This window comes from Juglans microcarpa x Juglans regia, chromosome 7S (genome assembly GCF_004785595.1).
Source record: "Juglans microcarpa x Juglans regia isolate MS1-56 chromosome 7S, Jm3101_v1.0, whole genome shotgun sequence".
NCBI classification, from domain to species: Eukaryota; Viridiplantae; Streptophyta; class Magnoliopsida; order Fagales; family Juglandaceae; genus Juglans; species Juglans microcarpa x Juglans regia.
Window position 1 is genome coordinate 13,794,369 of NC_054607.1, and position 20,452 is coordinate 13,814,820.

At 37.4% G+C, this 20,452-nt stretch overlaps 1 protein-coding gene across 2 annotated transcripts; it reads right to left on the minus strand.

Moving 5' to 3' along the window:
• Nucleotides 1-3,411: 3,411 nt before the first annotated feature.
• On the minus strand, nt 3,412-19,442 carry LOC121241308 (protein ALTERED PHOSPHATE STARVATION RESPONSE 1). 2 transcript variants are annotated; one of them, XM_041139026.1, is made up of 6 exons: nt 18,963-19,442; nt 14,496-15,641; nt 14,050-14,124; nt 11,991-12,205; nt 6,289-6,512; nt 3,412-4,461 (listed from the first exon to the last, which is right to left on the minus strand). In XM_041139026.1, exons 2-6 carry the CDS (start codon nt 15,601-15,603, stop codon nt 3,699-3,701), a joined length of 2,385 nt encoding a protein of 794 aa, XP_040994960.1. In that variant the 5' UTR covers nt 15,604-15,641; nt 18,963-19,442; the 3' UTR covers nt 3,412-3,698. The 2 variants fall into 2 exon arrangements, with proteins under 2 accessions (XP_040994960.1, XP_040994961.1); XM_041139027.1 differs by having other exon boundaries at nt 14,496-17,488.
• Between the last annotated feature and the right edge of the window lie 1,010 nt (nt 19,443-20,452).

Genomic DNA, 20,452 nt, shown 5'->3' on the forward strand with positions numbered 1-20,452 from the left:
CTTAGAGAGGTCGGTGAAGCCAATGGTGGTGATGGTTTGCCGTGGGTGGTGGCGCAAATGGTGGTTTTAGGCCAAAGATGTCCAAATCGGAAATGGAGATAGATAGGCTTCACCGGTGAAAGATCGGAGCTGGGGTTGGGTCCATTGGATTGTTAGGAGGTCGAGAATGAAGTAGTGAAGAAATAGTGGCCGGAGGTGGCGCGACGGCGGCACTGGAACGAAGAGAGTGCCGCGGCTTGGTGTTGGGCGTGAGGGCTATCGGCGGCGAGATAGAGGCTGGGATTTATGGGGAAGGGTCGCCGGCCGGTGGGGGAGCGAACAGGAGGGGCGGTGTCGTGCACGGCGGCGCGACGGTAGTGGGTTGGGTGAGGGAGACGCGGACGCACGGGAAGAGAGGGAGAGAAGGCTGTCGCGCAAGGGGGGAATGCAGCGGAAAAGGAAAGAAAAAAAGAAAGAAAAGTGGGAAAAAGAAATGAGGTCCAATCCTCACCTCTTGGGTCACAAAAATGATCCAACGAAGATGATTTCAAAATAGCAAATCAATTAAAATAAATTAAACGTATTGATACAATGAAAATAAAATAATTAAATCCCACAATCAATTAATTTAAAAAAGAAGAATAATTTAAATGTACAACAATAAATAAATATTAAGAAAACATAACAATTTAATTTTCACAATTTAAAGATCATAAAATAACCTATTTAAAATATCCGATAATTATAAAATAAGAGAATAAATTTTTGAATTATTAAAAATAATCATTCAGTGAAAAAACACTAAAATACGGGGTGTTACACAAACTCCACAATCATACTTCACCGCACACTTCACAACACAAAATGCCCAACACTTCACAGTGCACTACACAATAAGCCCAACACTTCACATACACGACACATCACATCACCACACTACACAGATATGCCCAACATTTCATAGCGCACTACATAGCGCATCTCAATACAACCCAGTCATTCTCCTAATACTAACAGCACAGTCCACAACCTAATCAATTAATCAATATCTAACATGATTAAAAGGGATAGAGAGTTATACCATCGACGGGATAACCCATACGTTGCTCGCTGATTGTCACAGCCGATGACGTCGGAGAGGTCGTACGTGGCGGCTAACCCACGTACATTGACTGTTTGGGCGTTTGGATAGCTAAGTGTGGTCTTGGAAGGGCTCGTGAAGGCCTTATGATGGTGGTGAGGGGCATAACATGGCGGCTCTAGCCGTGTACAGTGGCGGTCAGTCACGCGTAGTGACTGTCCATTACGTGCAGTGATTACCCACCACATAAAGTGGTGGTTTGGACCTTGGGCTTGGCCAAGGGAAATGCGATGGATCTCGTGGTGGCATCGGGGTGGCGCCACAGTGGCTCACGGCGGCGGATCTGGCCGTACAGTGGGTGAGAGGCCGTGGGAGAGTTAGAGAGAGTGTGCGTGCATGGGTGATAGATCGGGGCTATGGGTGGTTGATATAGCTTGGTGGTGGACTGAGGAGGCTGATGACGGTGGTTACCCACCATGGGTGGCGGTGCACGGCAGTGCACGGTGTGCAACCTGTGAGTTAAAGAGAGAGGGATGCCGTGCGATGGAGGAGGGCTACTGGCCTCAGGTCACATGGAGGAGGAAGGGGGAGGTAAGGGGAGGTCCATGGTGGTGCCTGGCGGCCGTGGGAGCTGCGCACGGCGGCGCAAGGTGAGGAAATGGGTTAGAGACCCATTTCAGGTTCTTGCCGTGGAAGGAGAGGGAGGGCTGTGCAACAGGGGCTGGCTTCGGTGGAGGATGATGGCTGGTGGGAGGGGAGGTCGCCGTGGGAGCGGTGGCGTCGGAGGACGGCGCACGGCGGCGCTACGTGCATCAAGCCCATTCGGGCTTTGCACTTCCAAGGGAGAGGAAGAGAGAGCGTGAGGGAGAGATACCGGGATGGGGGAGCTCGCCGGAGGGAGAGGAGTGCGATGGTGCCAGCGGTGAGAGCTGCCGACGCACGGCGGCGCCGGGCTAAGGCATGGAGGCTTCGGCGTGGGAGGAGCTGCTTACAATGTACGCTTAAGGGAGAGGGAGGAGAGAGAGAGAGAGAGGGCTGAGGAAAAGTGAAGGGAAAGAGAGGGGTCTGGGTATTTAACCCAGTCCTTTCGTCTTGAGGGTCCAAGTAATGATCTAACGTTAAGATATTAAAATACCGTTTTGAAAATGCGTAAACGTTAACTTAATTAAAAGCACTTAGAGGAATTAAGATAAATATTATTTTAAACTAACTTTAGTTTATAAAATAATATTTTTTCATCATTAATAAAATGATGAAGTCTTATTTAATATCTTTAAGAGAATAAAACCATTAAATTAATTAAAGCTTTCAACATAATTTAAATCTCTTAATATTTCAAATAACTAGAATTATTTTAATAATTAATATTAAAATGATCTCCGACAATTATAATATTTTAGAGCTCTTCAAAATATTATAATTGTCTCATTTAAAAACAAGTTTAACTCAACGATACTGGAAATACCTCATATAAATATTTCCAGTACATTTAAACACTGGGCGTACTTTAGAAGTCACCTAATATCTCGAGAGGCACGTCGTCATGGTTCGGCGCACATAACGATGCTCACAGTCGCCAGAAAGAATGACAGACTGTTGTATAATTCCGTCATCGGAATTTGCTTACGTCAGAAAGGATGAATCTTACGTAAGAAAGAAAGAAGCTTACGTAAGAAGAAAGAAGCGGGAGTTACAGTTATAAATTAGAGGGCCTATGCATTGCCTCTAGTGTATAGATTCTTTTATTTAGGTGGTGAAGAATATGAGTGTTCCTCTTCTCTTTATGACGTAATACACTTTACTATTGATAACGACATAATTGGAGTAACAAAATGCTTTTGAAACAATCGCATCCAATCTAAAATTTACTACTAGAGATAACATCGCAAGTTCGCTACCACTATTGCTCTAATTTAAAATTTCTAACGTTGGTGAATCTCATTTTTATGAAATTTCTGTCAACCAAACGGTTTAGCTTATGATGTATTTTTTTTCTCGGGAGCTTGGGCCACTAAGAGGTGGTCCCGAGACAATTTCCCGATTAATTTTTTTCTTTTCTTAATTAGTGATTAAATAAATATTTTTTAATAATTTTATGAATTTTTTTATAAATTTTTAAGAATATAAAAAAAAATGTATGAAAAGAAAATAATAATAATAAAAAAAATAAAAGAAAAAAAAGAAGAAGAAGTTAGAAATGCCTTAACGGGAGGATTCGGGTAGCTGGTAGTGCTAGCACTCCTATTTTCCTGGAGTTCGCAGCAGGAAGAAAAGTGTGCCTTTCCTTTCCAAGGAACAATAAGTTGTTAAAATGGGGCCCAATCGAATACAACAATGCATTACATAGGCAATAAGAAAGAAATAGTGGGAATTATTAGAATTCCCATGTTTACTAAGAAAAACTGTACAAATTCTATTACTTTGCGAGCAACCCTGTGTGTAGCCACCGGCCCTCGTAATCACAGCTTTCACCAAGAATTACAACACCATTTATTACATCTCCATGTTAAATTCTTTTGACCAGTTCCTTTATTTTCAGTTGAAACAAAAACCCTTTTATTCTTCTCACATATACAAATGCCATGTCCGATTGAACTACCAGGACTTCTTCAGGTTTCTTACATCTAAAAACCCCAGTTTATTGGACCTCCGAGGGGTGTTGGGATTCTTCTGTCGTCTCTGTAACCTTGCTCTCCAAAACTTGAGATCGTGACATCAATCTATCATAGCCACTCTTAGCATCTTCGATCTCCTGTTGAAGTTCGACATACATCTCCATCGAACGCTTTGCAAAGTTATTTAACTGGCCAATAAATGCCTCCAAGCTTGACCAGAATCTATCAAAACCTGAAATCCAGTCACGCACACCTTCTTCACCTCCCAGCAGATTTTCTGAAGCCCTTTCTTTTTCAGCCTCCCAGGATGGTAAATATGAACGGTTCATGTCCTTCCCCTGATTCTTTTCTTGATGCGGTACAAAGTGAGCAGTCGCACCCCCTAAATCCTTTATAGCATCGACAACTTGCTTGATAGACGAGGATTCTCGCTTTTCTAGGTCTTCTAGCTTTCCCAACCAAGCACCACAGGTCGCATATATAGGAGGGCCAATGTTTCTCAAGGATCTGGGTTCTGGCTTTCTTTTTCTTTTGGAAGATTTTTGTGGAACAGGTGCACATTTGGAAAGCCATCCATTTATAGCCTGCAGATAGAACTTCTGAGCAGCAAACCACTTCAGAAAACTTTGTGACAGCGAACTCAGTTCATCCTCGAGATGGATAGTGACCTGCCGGTGTGATTCTGACTGTATTGATAGCTTTGTGTTGCCATTTCTCTGTGCTGCTTTGATGATGTCAGACTGAAGCTTGTGGCACTCAGACATAACTTTCCACATCCTACGTAACCTGAAAATGGTGAAAATGGTGCAGACGAAGCACAATGCTGAAGCACTTAGAATAATCCAAACCAAGAGGAGACGTGAAAGTAAATGGGAGAAATATAAGCTTCAACACGAAGACATTTTGACTGTTTAACCAATAAATGAGAAGATGAATACTGTCTTATGATTTGTTTGAGGGCTAGACACAAATATATTTGTAAAATCCCAGAAAAAAGAATAGAACATGTCAGCATATGATGGTCAAAAGTTGGTGTTAGGGTATTCAACATAACAATGCTTAAATAAGACACCATTATAACATTGGCTGTAAAACTTCAATCTTCTCTTGGAAGCTTATAAACTCATAGCATGACATTATGTTTTCTTAACAAAGAATATAAGTTGTGCAAAAAATATGCACAAAGATTATAAAATTTAGGTTTTAACGTAACAAAATATACATAAATACATGAATTTAGGGATTTGATAGTATATTATACCATATAATTTTTTTTATAAGTAAATATGAAACTATAGAATGGGGTGAGATTCGGTTGTGTTATTAAGTGGAGTCAATTTTCATAATATATGTAGTTACAAAAAAAAAAAAAAATCATAATAAATGTTCCCTAATGCACTCAAACTATACCCTGACTTCTGAAGATCCACCTAATTTCTTAAATCTCATTGTAAATGCTTCTTTTTAGAAACTTTAATATATTCTTAAAAATCCAGAAAAATGAAAAGCACATTGTTAATATGAAAATTAAGTATCTAACATTTGAATTGAATTTAGATCAGTGCATCAATTTATTATTTCAGCATTTTGAGTATATATTCCCTTGCGTTGTTATTATATTTGAATCATTGATATTAGGAAAATGTGATACAAGATTTTTTTATATAAATACTTCACAAAAACAGAATTGCACAAAAAGAAGGCCAACGATGGTACATGGGAAGTGTACAAGATAAATGCTCAAAAAGGAAATGCACAAAACATCAGGCCAGTACATGCAAATACCACATATTGCCAAACATAAATATTCTATTCATGAAATATTTTATGTATAGTGAGTTGATAAACATTCAAAAAGGAAATGCACAAAACATCAGGCAAGTACATGAACACCACATATCTATTCGTGAAATATTTTATAGTGAGTGACTTCCCACCACAAACAAAATAATAGTTTGATACAGGCAGGCTTATGGAAATCAGGGGCATGGTATGGCGGAGTCATAAGTACAGAAGAAAAGACGAACTGAGGAAATCTCCCCATCCGTTCCTTAGTGGTAAAGGTTGAGGGCATGGATTCAATTCCATATGGTTGCATGAGTTGTGCAATAAACTACAGAAGAATAAAACAAAACCAACAAGCAGATGAAACTTGGGTGATCACACCTAGGGATTCCATTCAGGAAAAATTTGACCACTGTAGTGAACCTGCAATGAACTAGTGAGTCCTTGCCAACTGAAGTCAAAGATCCAACCTATCTCATATTGATTTTCATAAATGTCATGGAATAAAGTATAATGGTAAAAGAGTATCTACACAAATGAAGAAAGAGAAAAGGTAAAAAGTAAAAAATGAGGTGAAGTATAATATGAACAGAACTTAAGTGAAAACCATCCTATAGGCAACTAAGGACATGGGCATAAAGAAGGCCATGTCAAAAGAGATCTATGCAGCCAACCCATTTTCCTAAATAAAGGCTCAGTTGATTTGAGTTTAATCATGAATTATGGTTGAATTAATAAACATTTCATAGCTGCATTTTCCACATGCCCAATGATATACGGTTCCCTAGTTGACACATAAATCAAGTATGACGAGAGAACAAGGCGTACCCTTCTATCAACTCCTCAAGTTGTGGCTGGAGCTCTTTGTCCCTTAATTCCTCAATCCTCTTTGATATAGAATCAATTCTGTGAATTGCAACTCTGATTCTTGAATGTAGATCCTTGACAACTGCACGAGTTTTATCAATTTTATTGGTACTTTCCCCATTTGTTTCCAGTTGTCTTAGAGTTTTACACTTCAAGTCATACTCCCTTCTGACCATTCCACTAGCCTGAAATTAAGAGAACCTGTCAAAGTGCTGAAAAAATTGCCAGGGAAAACCCATATCCTACAACATTTTGAAAGATAGCAACATGACATGTGGCACCTAAGCTTAGAAATCATAAATTAAGGATCTTACAAGATAATTACACAAAGATTTATGAATGATTTTCAGATAAGACAAGCTGATGAAATCAATTGTAAGAGTTCTACACTTATGTATTTCTGTAATTTCTTATGTTTTATAATACTTTTTGACTAGAAGTCCACTAGATTTTAAAATGGTCCTAGCAATATTCGGGATATCTTTGCCCCATGTCCTTAATAGGGTATTTGGATCCACACTATTATTAGTACCAGTACATCAGTAGGTGCAGCCTTGCAGGGTTAACAGGCCTGAGCAATTCCCAACTCCGACTCCATTCTGCTTTCCACTCTGATTCCGCTCTGATCGGATTTCAATTTGGAAAAGTCAGTCTCGGAGTTCAATAAAACACCGCAACACAGACTCCGAATTTTATTTCATGTGCATATTCTAAAGAATGCCATAATAATAAACGATTCCTTAAACCATCCAGTTTGCTATTGTGTAAATATTATTATACCCAATCTTGGTCACCACAGAAATTAGCCTTCAACATTGTTTTTCCATTTAAACGGCTCCATTTAGTAACCCTGAACCTGATTTCTACATAACCTATCTCGGCCTCTCTCATTTGGCACCTACCATAGTTCCCAAAGTTCCATATCACCAAGGTGAACTGGCGAAGAGTGCAAATATGTCTTTGTCATTGTTGGACAATGGAATAGGGTTCTTGTGCTTGGGTCTTTTTCATACACAACGGTAATTCCATGAATCCCTATTATCTCTTTCTGGAATTAACTGATTTAGATTTGATTTGTTGTTTGTTACTGAGAAAGTGAGAGGAAAGACCAAACCCTATCATCTATATCAATATTTTTTAAGATTTTAACCTATAATAAAACCAATATTACAAACCCAACAATAACAAATATAAGCATAGGTCCAAAATTACAATCCCAACAATAAAACATAAGCATATTGAGAAATACCAAGCTTGCAGCCCAACAATCATAAAATTGTAATTTTGAAATAAAATTTAAATGGGTTGTTGCAGGTTGATTTCGGGTCGACCTGTTACTGACGCATTTATTAATCGTGTCTAAACGGGTAAACCTTTTTTTACCCAAACCCATTTATATCAAACCCAAACCCGCTAATCTCATGTCATGTTTATGTTCATGTTGGGTTCACAGGTCATGTCACATATTGTCAACCCTATTGACAACATATGCCAATTGAAGTGTAATATATAGAAATTAAGAAAAATATTGATGAGAAAAGGGGATAATTAAATTTTTTAAAAATAACTGTCTTTTATTGTTATACTTTTGGAAAAAATAACTTTTCACCCCTTAACTGTCACTTGTTTTTCAATGTGGTACCCAAATTTGCCACTTTTAAGGCACTCTCAAGCAAGATTTTCAATGTTGATGGGGTTTCTGTTGCTAGTTCCCAGGAAGTTGAGATTGCAGAATGGGCTTGCTTCTCCAGCATCCTGTCAGGGGGGTCAGGCTTTGACAGAAAATGGATGCGAAGCGTATCATTAAAACCAGTGTGGTGGTGTTATTGGTAGTGTTGAGGGACCCCAAACTCGGGAGTTAATGTCATACATGGGAGGATTCGAGCCTTGGTGAACAAGTTGTAGTCCCCCCACAATTATTTAAAGAAAGCAAAACAGATTCTCGCTCTCCAGATCTGAATCAGATCTTGTTCTATAAAAAAGAAGTGACTGTCATTATTTTCATAAAGAGCTGGTGGTTTTGCTGACTCATCAAAAGACCTCAGTGGTTTCTCCCAGTTCAATTTTTTTTAACCTGTTCTGCCAATCATGATCATAAGGGAGGACAATCTTTTACTTACCCAAAAAGAAGAGGAGGACAATGCAGTAGAAGAAGAGATGACGGGAGGGGGTCAACTTTTTCTCCATAAAGCAGAAGATACCCTATGGAACATGACGGGGGAGGGAGAAACAATTGAGGATTTGGAACCTAATTAGTGAATGAAAGGAAGATGTGTGTGTGAAAAAGGACAAGCTATGTCAAATTCTCTGAATTTATTTTTGAACAGAACCTTTGAAGTTTGGATATTCCTCTTGTAAGAGGAAACTTTACTTGGTCTAACAACCAAGATACCCCAATGTGACCAAGAATTGATAGATTCCTCCTCTCTCCTGATTGGCCAAGCCAGATTTCCAGTAGTTATCCATAAAAGACTGCATAGACTTTTATCAGACCACTTCGCATTATTGCTTGATTGTTGTGGCATCCTTGCACTAACGGTACTTTAAGTTTGAGAACAAGTGGTTCAATCTGGAGGGCTTTGTGGAAAAATGTAACACTTCAACGGAAGGCCCAAACCACATGGCCTATACTCTAAAAAGACTAATCAATGATACAATTGGAGTCCCATTGGAACCTTATAAAGAGCAAGAACTTTTCCTTCCCAAGTAATGTGGGATCCCATTCACTACCAACCCTTATCCATATCATATGGGGTATCACAATCTACCCCCTTTAAATTCCCGACGTCCCGTCGGGCCTGTCCATTGTAGGTGGCACGGCTCAAGTCCCACATTTCTGGTTGGGATAGTCTCAAATACCATTTGTAACGCCCCAATGGAAGGTCCAAACCACATGGTCTATACTCCAAAAGAACTAGTTAATGATACAATTGGAGTCTCATTGGAACCTTATAAAGAGCAATAACTTTTCCTTCCCCAGCAATGTGAGATCCCATACACCACCAACCCTTATCCATATCATATGGGATATCACAAAAAGGTAAAATGATACAACTATCAAGGATATCCTTGCAAGCTGAAAGCTCTAAAGCTAGATCTGAAAGCTCATATAGCAATTTAAGTTGAAAGATATATATATATATATATATATATATATTAAATGATAATTTAAGTTAACAAATAATGAAATGGAAGACACGAAAAAAAAAATTAACAATTAAATTCTTTAACACCTAAAAACGAGATAGGCCAGAATACATTTTGATCTCTTCAAGTTTAGGTTTCAATTTGATCCCTAGGGTACCCATTTTGGCAGCTTTATTCCTAAAATTTTAGACTGTTGTCAACTTAGTCCTTCCTCAATTTCCACTGACCAATCAGTAAATGTCAACAAGCTGCAAGTGGCATGGCATTGTTTTGGTAAACACTTAATGATGAAAAATTAATTTTTTGAGAAATGATAAATGAAAAAGAAAAAGAGAAGATACAGAGCAAATAGTGAAGGAGAAACAAAATTACAGAATGCGAGAATTTTAAATGAAAGAAAATGGTTTTGAAAAAATTCATAAAAGAAATGCTACAGCATGTTTCTTCTGGTTAATTTATTTCTCAACAAAGAAGGAAAACAACAAAATAAATTGATATTGAGTCCAAAAAAAAAATTATATTTCATTTTCTCCATTTTTATCGGATTGAAATTTATTTGGAATGGCAAAATTGCCTTCTCCAACATCTCCATACAATTACAGCCTCTGCAGCCACTGAATATAATCACCATTTAGTGTCCTATCTCTTTCTCACTCTATCTCTCATCCAAAATGATTTGCGTTTTGACAAAATATTGTACTCCATGACAAAGGAAAAAAAATTACAGGACAAAATGTGGCAGAATGTAAGACTCCCTGATGGGTAGCCCACCATTTTTAGAACCAAGATTAGCTGAAAACTCCTAAAAGCCCCCAACACATTTAAGCTTCCAGCCTCTTTTGATGGAAAGGCAATGCCTAGAACCCTATACTAATCATAATACAAGATTTAAGAATATTTAGGGGAACTCGGTAGACCTTGATGATTGTGAACAGTACATGAGGCTCAGGCTGTTTAGAATGTTTGTCGAGTGCTAGTAAAGAGCCACATTCTAGGTACACAAGTCTGTAAAGGCATTGCCCATAGTTCTTTCTTCATTCCTTTTCCTTAAAAGTTTTAACATCAGAAGCAGCCCGTGAAATTTTTTATTTTATTTTTATTTGCACCGAGTGTCCAGAACAGCGTCCCGACTAAACCACAAGCCCTTGGCAAGGAGTTTCCCGCAAGTGCAACCCCGATAATTCAAGGGGAAAATCCCCTAGTCCGATGGCCCCCTAGAGATTGTTTGCACCAAAGGGGATTTGAACCTTAAACCTAGGGGGAACATACCCCCAAGCTAGAGGTGGCAATATGTGACACGACCCGTTAACCCAATACAAACACGACACGATAAAAGCGAGTTAGGGTTTAGCCTTAACGGGTTCGGGTCAAAACGGGTTGACCCGTTAAGACACGATTGCTTAACGGGTCACTAACGGGTCAACCCGTTTTAACCCGTTAAGAAAATTAAATTTACCTTTATACCCTTAGACCTAAAGGGCAAGGAGGACGCTCCACTTCCTTCTTCAAGTTCTAAATTTGTTTAGATCTGTGTTTTTTATTTTTTTATTATATTTGAGATTGTAACATTAATATATTTACATTGTATGTTTTGTTTATTATATTTGGGATGTAATTTAAAAAATGAATATTATTACAAATTGTGTGGATCATATTTGTTTGGATTGTAATTTTAGACTTGTAGTTAGTTTTTTATTTTTTATAGATATTATTTATATTTAAATATTTATATAAAACCAATTAAGTCAAACGGGTCGTGTTGTATCGTATCGTGTCTATTCAACCCATTAATGTAAACGGGTTGAAACGGAACGGGTCGTGTCGTGTCAATTTATTTCTTATTCATTAACGGGTCATAACGGGTCGTGTCGTGTCAACCCGTTATCTTACCGTATCGTGTTCGGGTTTAAAATTTTGACACGAAATCCTTAACGGGTCGTGTTTGTGTTGACCCGTTAAGTGTAATGTACATACCTTGACATGACACGAACACGACCCGTTAACACGATTTGACACCCCTACCCCAAGCCCAAGGCCTTTACCACTTGAGCCAACCCCTAGGGGTTCCACTCGTGAAATTTACAGCGCTTGGTTAACCGAGTTGGACATATGTACTACATTGATAATAATTTGAAACTTTACGGATCTAAGTGCTAAAATTATAAATATTGGGATCAAATGTCAAGCAAGCCTAAATTTATTTTCCTTTTCTGATTGGCACCGAGTGTCCAAAAACAAAGTCTCGACTAATCCCGGGGGTGCACATGCCCTCGGTAAGGAGTTCAAAGAAGCCTAAATTTTGATGAGCCATAATGTTTTTTAGCCAAACTAAAATATTTAAAGAAATGACTGATTCAAAAATAAAAGAGATAATCACAGTTAATCACAGTTCTGCTCATATGGCAAATAGACACTATCAAAAAACAATTCACAAAAAGTGACAGTATAAATAACTGTAATGATCAGATGAAGATGATAATGATTATATCACTTAAAAGGACTGAGATCAACAGTACCTTAACTTCATCATAAAGTTTCCTCTCCCAAGCATATAGCCTATCCAAGGTAGAGGCATGACTGCCGGAGTTCATGCAGAAATTTTCAAAAGAGTTACCAATAAAGTCCTCTATATCATCTTTTGAGTTTGCTCCCAATGGATTCCTGGTTGGAGAGGATCGAGATGATGTCGTCCTATGCCATGTTAAGTACTTTGTGGAATTTTCAGCAGGCTCTAAATAAACAAAACAAAATAATTAGCTGAGTAATGAAGTAAGAATCTCAAGTAGACATTAACTGATGAGAAAGCTAATATCATACCTCGTCTATATAAATAAATATATATATATATACACAGGTTGCAAAGAAGAAGATTTTACCCTATTTGCAGAAAATTTGAACCATCCCCGATACAGGCATCCAAATCAAACTCTAGTAATATTACTTTTTGATAAGTAAAACTCTAGTGATATTACTTTTTGATAAGTAAACCCTAGTGATATTATAATATAACCATCATAACTTTTAAAGGCAGATTGGAGAACTGTTGTCCACATGACTATGTGAAGGTCAATTTCAAATGCCCAATCAAGGCTTTTTCTTAATATCATAGAAGATAGTTTAGTTACTGCTTTCTACCTTTACATTTTGAGGTTTTGGAGTGGCAAACAAAACAAAAATAGGGTCATTGATCATCTGTCAACATGCTATTTAAAAAAAAAAAACAATTAGCTGTAGTATTATGCAATAGTTATCAAATGCATAAAATTGGTAGCTGAGATCAATGGAGATTCTCCATTCGGACCTTCGGTGGGAAGAAAGAAGAATAAAAGAAAATGCAATAGCTGATAGGGAGGCATATCCTTGGGAATTTTCTTTGGGAGAGAACAGCTTAATAAAGTACCCAACTATTTATAGCTCTATTTGCTCTGAATCCTTTTCTGATTAGAATAATACTCCCTGCACCATGTATTTCTTTATTCCCTACATTAACTTACATGAAAGAAGCAAACTTTGTTTCTTCCCATCTCATAAAAACTTCCTTTTTTTTTTATAAGTAAACAATAGTATTACTAAAGGATAGGCAAAGCCCAAGTACACAAGATGACATACAAAGGAGAAGGCCTATCTAAGTCGTAATAGTGGAAACAAGAAAATCATGAAAATTTAGGCCATTAAAATCTACAGCTAGAGCCCAAAGAAATAAGGTACGGAAAAATAAAGATCTAAGCTCCTCTAGTGTCCGCTCCTTATCTTCGAAAGTCCGCTCATTACGTTCACTCCATATGCACCACATAATGCATATAGGTACCATCTTCCATACAGCTTTGATTTGTGGAGCACCACCTAGAATTGTCCAGCTGGCCAATAACTCCGCCACTGTAGCGCGCATCACCCAGCTTAACTCTAATCAACTGAACACTACACTCCACACAGCTCTAGCTGTCTCACAGTGTAACAAGATGATCCATTTTCTCACCAGCTTTCTTGCACATACAACACCAATCTGAAATAATTACCCGGCGCTTTCGCAGATTATCGGTTGTTAAGATCTTACCCAAAGCCGTTATCCAAGTGAAGAAAAGAGCTTTGGAGGGCGCCTTATTCCTCTCAAAAAAACAACGATTAATTGGAGTTTATTTGGAATTTCCAAATGAATTAGGACCTGCTTGAATTAAAGCTACTAAGTTTCCTGTTTTCTCCTCTCTATCACTTTCTCATTCTCTTGGCAGGTTCAAGATAAACTAGTAATCTACCGGAATGTGAGTACTCAGGTATTCCTTGAATATGAGTATTTCTGTGACTCTTCCAAAATTGCTGCTGGAATTTTTTGTCCTCCTGTTTTAGCCTCTTCTCTACCTAGATTGCATTTGCCTTTTCCTTTGTTTGGTCTTCTCTGCTCCAAGATTCTCATATTTTCCTTTAATTAATGTGACAGTTTTTTAACGTTTGGATCACATTTAATCAGATGTCATCTTCCAGTTTAAAAGCAGAAGAATGCAAGAGGCTACGCTACCGAAGGGGAGCCACTCCCAAAAGAGAAAAATAATCTAAAGGCAAAAAGGCTAGTAGACCTACCTTCTTGGACTTGGCTTGGGTCCTCCCCACAAGAGAAACAGGTCTTCAAGAATTTAGATGTCATTGACCCACCTCCTACAACAGAGAAGTCTAGTGAAAACTTTTGCCAACACAAATCAGGATAAGAAATCTCAAATGTTTGGCTTTGTTCTTCTGGTAAATAAGCATAAAATATAAAGTTTCATGGCACTTCCTAGACAACACCAAAATCTTACTTAAACATTAGGTATAAGCATAAAATAGAAAGTTTCACGTATCTGCTGATTCAGAGATTTGGCATACAAATTAGGACCGCATAAAAAACGAAAGAGTATGGTCCTGGAATCACATTATGGCATATGACTTTCCAACTAAATTTAGTTGCCAATATTCACTAGAGATCAAATAACAGGGAAAAAACCTGAAAACACTGGTTTAAGAGATATACAGAGAGAGAGAAATCTTACTGTCAAACCCTGGAAATATTGGACGGAAATTCAACTTATTTGCTTCAAGCATCCTTGGAACTTCTTTACCAGACTCAGAAGCTTTCATAAAGAGAAATTCAATATCTCTTATGCTTGAAAAGACGTCCTTAGGAGGAACCTTACTCTCAATACAATCTTCTTTTGATGGTGCTTTATCTTGGTCAGTGGGAAGCGCAACAACCTTAGATGTGGCTCTCATTGGTGACAAATAAGGGGAGTTTTCCTTCTCCCTATTTAATAACTCGGTCTCTAAAGCTACATTTTGTGCAGAAGGCATACTGTGCAGAGAATTATCTGCAGCATGATCATGAACCCTATTAAGATTTTCAAAACTTCGTACCAGAGTATCTGCAGAAGGCTCATCAAATTCACCTTCTGAATCCAGAGATTCTTCCCTCTCATGAGAAGAACTCTTCTCCTCTTCATCTTCCAGCTCAGGAATTCCCTCCTCTTCTCTAAATTGTCTTATATCATCAGCATTCTCCAACCCTTGGTACATTCCCTTCCCATCTTGAAAAGAAAACTCATGATCAGTTGGATGAAAGAGACCAAAATAATCCCATGGTGGAGTTCCAGGTGGGAGGGAAGAACCTTGGAAAGGGGATGTTTCAGGTCTTTCAGTGGAACGAGGTGTCATATTCTGTGGGGTACTAGATGAGGTCACTGTTCCTGTAACAGGAAAAGATAGCTTTTCTTCAATCTTCTGAGAAGAAGAACTCCTGAATGTCATATGATTTGCCTGAAACTGACTAGAGTTTGGAGAAGGAGATGGAGAAATGGTTTCGGTAGCATATACATGTTGGGATATAGATGGGGGAGAAAAGGAGAACTGGGAAAGAGACTTCTCAGTTAAAGCAAGTGGCTCTGGTGTTGCGCTAGTAGAAGTATACAAAGAAGATTCTATGGGAGCTTCAGGTTCCACAAATTTCCTAAGAGCAATTCCTGTACTTTTAAGGGATTGAATATATGTAACATGAGCAGCTGCTAGTGAGCACCTTCCATCAAGTGATTGTCTTACAAACTTCTTTCTTTCACGACATAGCTGCAGAGCCTTATCTTCCTCAATTTTAGAGGTTGAAATCCCCATTGCTATATATCACTCTTACTCTGTAATCAGAACATAGGCTCTTCCCTGAAAAAAAATATCAGTGCTAATTATATTAGGAAACATCAAAAGTCCTGAAAGAATAGATCAGAACCCAACTTCTCCAAACTCAACAATGCCCAATAACATACAATAGCGCATGAAGTAGATTTATCAATTGGAAGTTCCAGCTAAGGAGATTAGATTTTGGGCAACAATGGCAATCTTGGATGCTGTATTTCTGTGGACACTTCACTATTTTTGGTAAATGGAACTCCTGGTTTCTTCGGTTGCTCTCATGGCTTGCAACAGGGAGATCCCCTTTGCAAGTGTCATGGAAGCACTCAGCAAAATGTCATATGTTTCTGTTGGAGGCTTTCTTTCAGGGTTTTTCTTTTTTTTGGTAGGGATTAGGAACTATGGTGCTCTTAACTTACTACATCTTATATACAGACGGCAATTTTGGTGTTATATGTTTCTGCGCACTTTATTCTTATGCTTTGAAGCAGTTTTCAGGTTGAAGGTTTAATTTGCCTAAACTGCAATTGGTGCCAGTGGGTCACTTTACTTCCAAAATACTCTAGGGTGCAAGGTGCCCTCTTTACCTCTGAAGTATCGGTGACTTCTTTTGGGGGGCCACTTTCAGGGCCAAGGCAATTTTGGATGAAATTATCGAGAAGATTTACTAAAAGAGGATGCATTTGTCCAGAAGCAATAAAATTACTTTAAACAAGAGAACTCTTTTTTGATAGGTAATTAAGAAGTATTCATAGAAATAGGCAAAGCCCAAGCACACATGGAGTATACATGAAAAGCACCTAGTTAGAGTTTACAATTGAAAGGAGAAAATCATGAACATTTAGCCCATTACAAACAAACAAGAGAACTCTTTTTAATCTTACTACATATTTCATGTCTCCTATTTCGCTTCCTTCTAGTGTGAATAATAATATAGAAAAGCTAAAATGAGAGTTCCTTTGAGTGAGTGAGGTGAAGAGGTCAAATTTCACCTGGTAAGTTGGGCAAGAAATTCTCTACGATCTTTGAGGAGTGGGTTGGGAGTTCAGAATCTCTTCTTGTCCAATATCATACACTATGGGGGAAATGGCTTTGGCACCAACAAAATGAGAGTGAGACCTTGTGGAGATCAATAGTAGATTCTATATATGGATGTTAGTGGGGTGGGAGGTGTTCTGATGAGGTCCAAGGACATCTAGAAGAACACGAGGAAAGGTTGGGGGAAGTTATATATCCATACTAGATTTGAGGTGGGAGATAGAACCAATATCAAATTCTAGCATGATCCGTGGCATGAAGACAGTGTGCCTAAGGAAACTTTCACAGAAATGTATAATTTTGGTTGTGCTAAGGATGCATCTGTGACGGGTATTTGGAGATATCAAGTGATTTCCCTCGGTCAAATGTAAGCTTTACCAGAGCAACTCATGACTGAGAAGTGGATGCCTATATTGCATTCTTTAATATATTCTTCTAGGTTGAGATGAGGAAGTGAAAGCAAGATTCTTTGGGCCCCTTCCAACATAGGGATGCTCAATTTTTGTTTAATAACATCCCTATTTAACACGAAACCAATCCCTTTCCTTCGAAGAGTATTTGGCAGACTAAGGTCCACTCAAGAGTTGTGTTTTTTTGCTTTGACAACCTCTCTATGAAAAAATGTCAACATGGATAATTTAAGGAGAAGACACGCCAGTGTAATTGATTGGTACTGCAAGTGTAAGAGGAGTGGGAAGTCCATTGGTATCTTTTACCCCATTGTGATACTGCTAGAACTTTGTGTAGTGACTCTTAAGTCATTTGGTTCAGCTTCGGTCATGCCAAGAAGACTTGCAGATCTTTTTATTCTTAGAGAGGATTGGGTGGCAGCCTACAAATTGCAGCAGTGTAGAAGTGGTTCATACTTGTGTATGGTGTATTTGGAGGGAAATTAATGATTAAATCTTTTAGAACCATGAATAAATTTTGGGCTCTAAACTTTCTTTTTCACTACACCCTTTCTTTCGAAAGCTTCTATAGACTATAAAATGACTCAACTTTCACGACTTTCTTGAATCTTTTTCTCCTTCTAGACAGGTATTTCTCTTTAACGCAACAGAAATGAAAGATAGGTAACAAGAAACTAGGACCCATCTTGTCCTAATAGTTTTCGGCCAATCAAGAGCCAAGATGACAGACATTCCTTAATAAACATTGATACATCATAGAAAACCACCACAAGTAAAAAGGCACAAAATAAGACTCATGCTCCAAGAAACCATTTTTTGAATTCATCATTTTGGGAAGTAAATGAAAGACAAACCAACCATTATTGGAAACCATAGCAAACAGTAATGAATCCAAAAGATTTGATAAAGACATGCATTATAATTAACTGACCTAACCACCTCAAACAACAACAACAACAGTTCACGGTTCAAATGAATGAAGAAAGAATGAAAACGCTACCAGAAACAAATTGTATTTCCCATATTCTTTCCAGAAACCGTTTATATGGTGAATGTAAGCCATAAGAATCAATTTCAAATTAGAAAATCAACCCAAGTCCCTTAAGCAAAAGCTGCTCGAGAAAAGGATTGAAAAGAACTTTAAAAAATGTTTAGCTCCAATTTTATGCGAAAACAAAATAGAAACCAACACAGAAGAGGGAACAAACCCAAAAAACTCACCTAAAGAGAAGAAAACCCAACATAATATTTCTATGTAGTTCTCTTCTTTTTTTGTTTCTAGGACTCACCAAGGCAGGACCGGACAAAACCCCACCACAAAAATTGTGAATCAGGTAATCCAGGGAATTCCTTTTGCGGAATCGATTACAAATCTCTGACATCATCAAACCCGCCCTGTAACCACTAACCTTCACCTGACCTGACGGTCATATTCGTATATAGTTATAGCTTGAGAACTGAATCGACATAATTTATTAAACATGAAATCTCCAGAAAATTCAGAAAACACAGTAATTTCTCTTTTAATTACAAAAAACTAGGTGGAAAAAAAAAATAAAAACCCGGTGAGAGAGAGACAGAAAGTATTAACTGGTAGATAATATTAACAGCTCGGTTAATCCAAATTGTAATACAACAGATCAAAATGCAAATCCTAACACAGAGAATACCAATCAGTTCCAATTGAACAGAAAAGAAATAACAACCAAACAGAGATTAGAAATTAAAAAAAAAAAAAATGGGGAACCATAGCAATCGAAAGCGAAATCCAATATAAAAACAACTGCATGAAGAAGACAAATTTCGTAAAACCAAAAATAGAAACACGGTTCTTTTATTCAAAATAAATTAAGTAAATTATAGGACCTCTTGTTTTTGTAGGGAACTATTTTGTACCTGAGAACTGAATAAAGTTCAATTCGACCAACGTTGTAAGGAAAGAGCTTGGATTTCAGAGAAGACCCATAAGATAAGAGTATATCACGGAATCGCAGAGAGAAGCTAGATGAGTTTCAGTGGGAAAGAGATGTCCGGAAAATATGAGAAGACCGGAGAAGCGAATCTCATAGACCCATCATCGCCACGGCTGCTTCCATGCAAAAGACGGATTAAAACAAGAAAGAAACGCCAAGACACAGATCACATCAGAATGTGCGCGAGTGTGTGGGCAATGGAGCCCACTTTGCTAAAGTCCCACTTTCTGATCTACGCGCTTTGCATCTGGGGATAGAAATCAGAACACAGTATTACTACTACTACTACAGTACTACATACAAATTCTCTGGGGGCAGGCAGGGAAAGTCCTCCCCCAGAGGATAAGCCGAAAGGGTGACGACCAATGACCAGGCTATGCGAAAAGAAGACGGCGCATTCACTTTCTACGTGGTTCGGAGTTTTACGCTTTTTTAAGCTACTTTTAGGCAAATCCTTTTTTATCAAACCACACCAAAGCAATCTTTTTCTCTTTAATTATTAATTGGCTTAAAGCAACAGTTGATTGGGAAAATAAATCTGGGAACATTCTGGTTCAATGTCTAAACAGATTTTTTTTTATTTTTTGAACAAATACTTTAGTTACATACTGATCTTATAAAATAAAATTTACAAATTAAAATCAGTACATTAAATTATAAAGAAAAATATTTAGGAACTCGAGAGTGAGTCCCGACAGTTTTTTTTTACTTAATAATTAAGTAAATATTTTTTAATAATATTGTGAATTTAAAAAAAATGTTTATGAAAATTAAAAACAAACATGAAAAAAATATAAATGAAATGGCCTTCTCGGTTACTTTTTTTGTACTACACGCTCGATAGATGTAGCAGCATCTAATTATAAAATTATTTTTATGATAAAATAGATCTAATATATATTGTATAATATAGAATAATATCAATTTATAAATTTAATTTTATAAAGAGATAGTTGTATTTTATTTTCTTTTTTCTGTTTCTTTTTTCTTATTCTCGTTGTTGAGTTTATTTAATATTTTTTGGGATAATGATGAATCGGGGAATCACAACTTTTGACTTGGCATCCTCGTATTTAACTATGATTTACAAATATTGGATCTAAAAAAATGTATTACTTTTAAAAAACTTTTACTTTTAATTTAATGAATTTAAATATAATAAAAAATATTATTTTATTTAAAATTATATATAAGTTATAAATAAATAGTAAGGCTATCATGTTAGCAGAGCAGATCCCTTCAAACGGACGCAAAATAGTTGTTGTATTGGACTGTTTATGCACTTGATTGCATTTCTTGAAATTTTGACACTGAAAAAGTAGAGAAAATAATAGGTGTAAAGTTTTTTTTTTTTTTATTTAAGCGAATAGGTGTAAAGTTTAATAGTTCCTGTTAATGTCTAATCGTGAAATC

Excerpts from the sequence above, each read along its gene's own strand:
- LOC121241308 (XM_041139026.1), bottom strand. The coding sequence starts at position 15,603 with ATGGGGATTTCAACCTCTAAAATTGAGGAAGATAAGGCTCTGCAGCTA. Across the intron at positions 12,206-14,049 it reads CCCAAGCCAAGTCCAAGAAG|AGCCTGCTGAAAATTCCACA; the intron begins GTAGGTCTACTA and ends TTGTTTATTTAG. Across the intron at positions 4,462-6,288 it reads CTTGAGGAGTTGATAGAAGG|GTTACGTAGGATGTGGAAAG; the intron begins GTACGCCTTGTT and ends CACCATTTTCAG.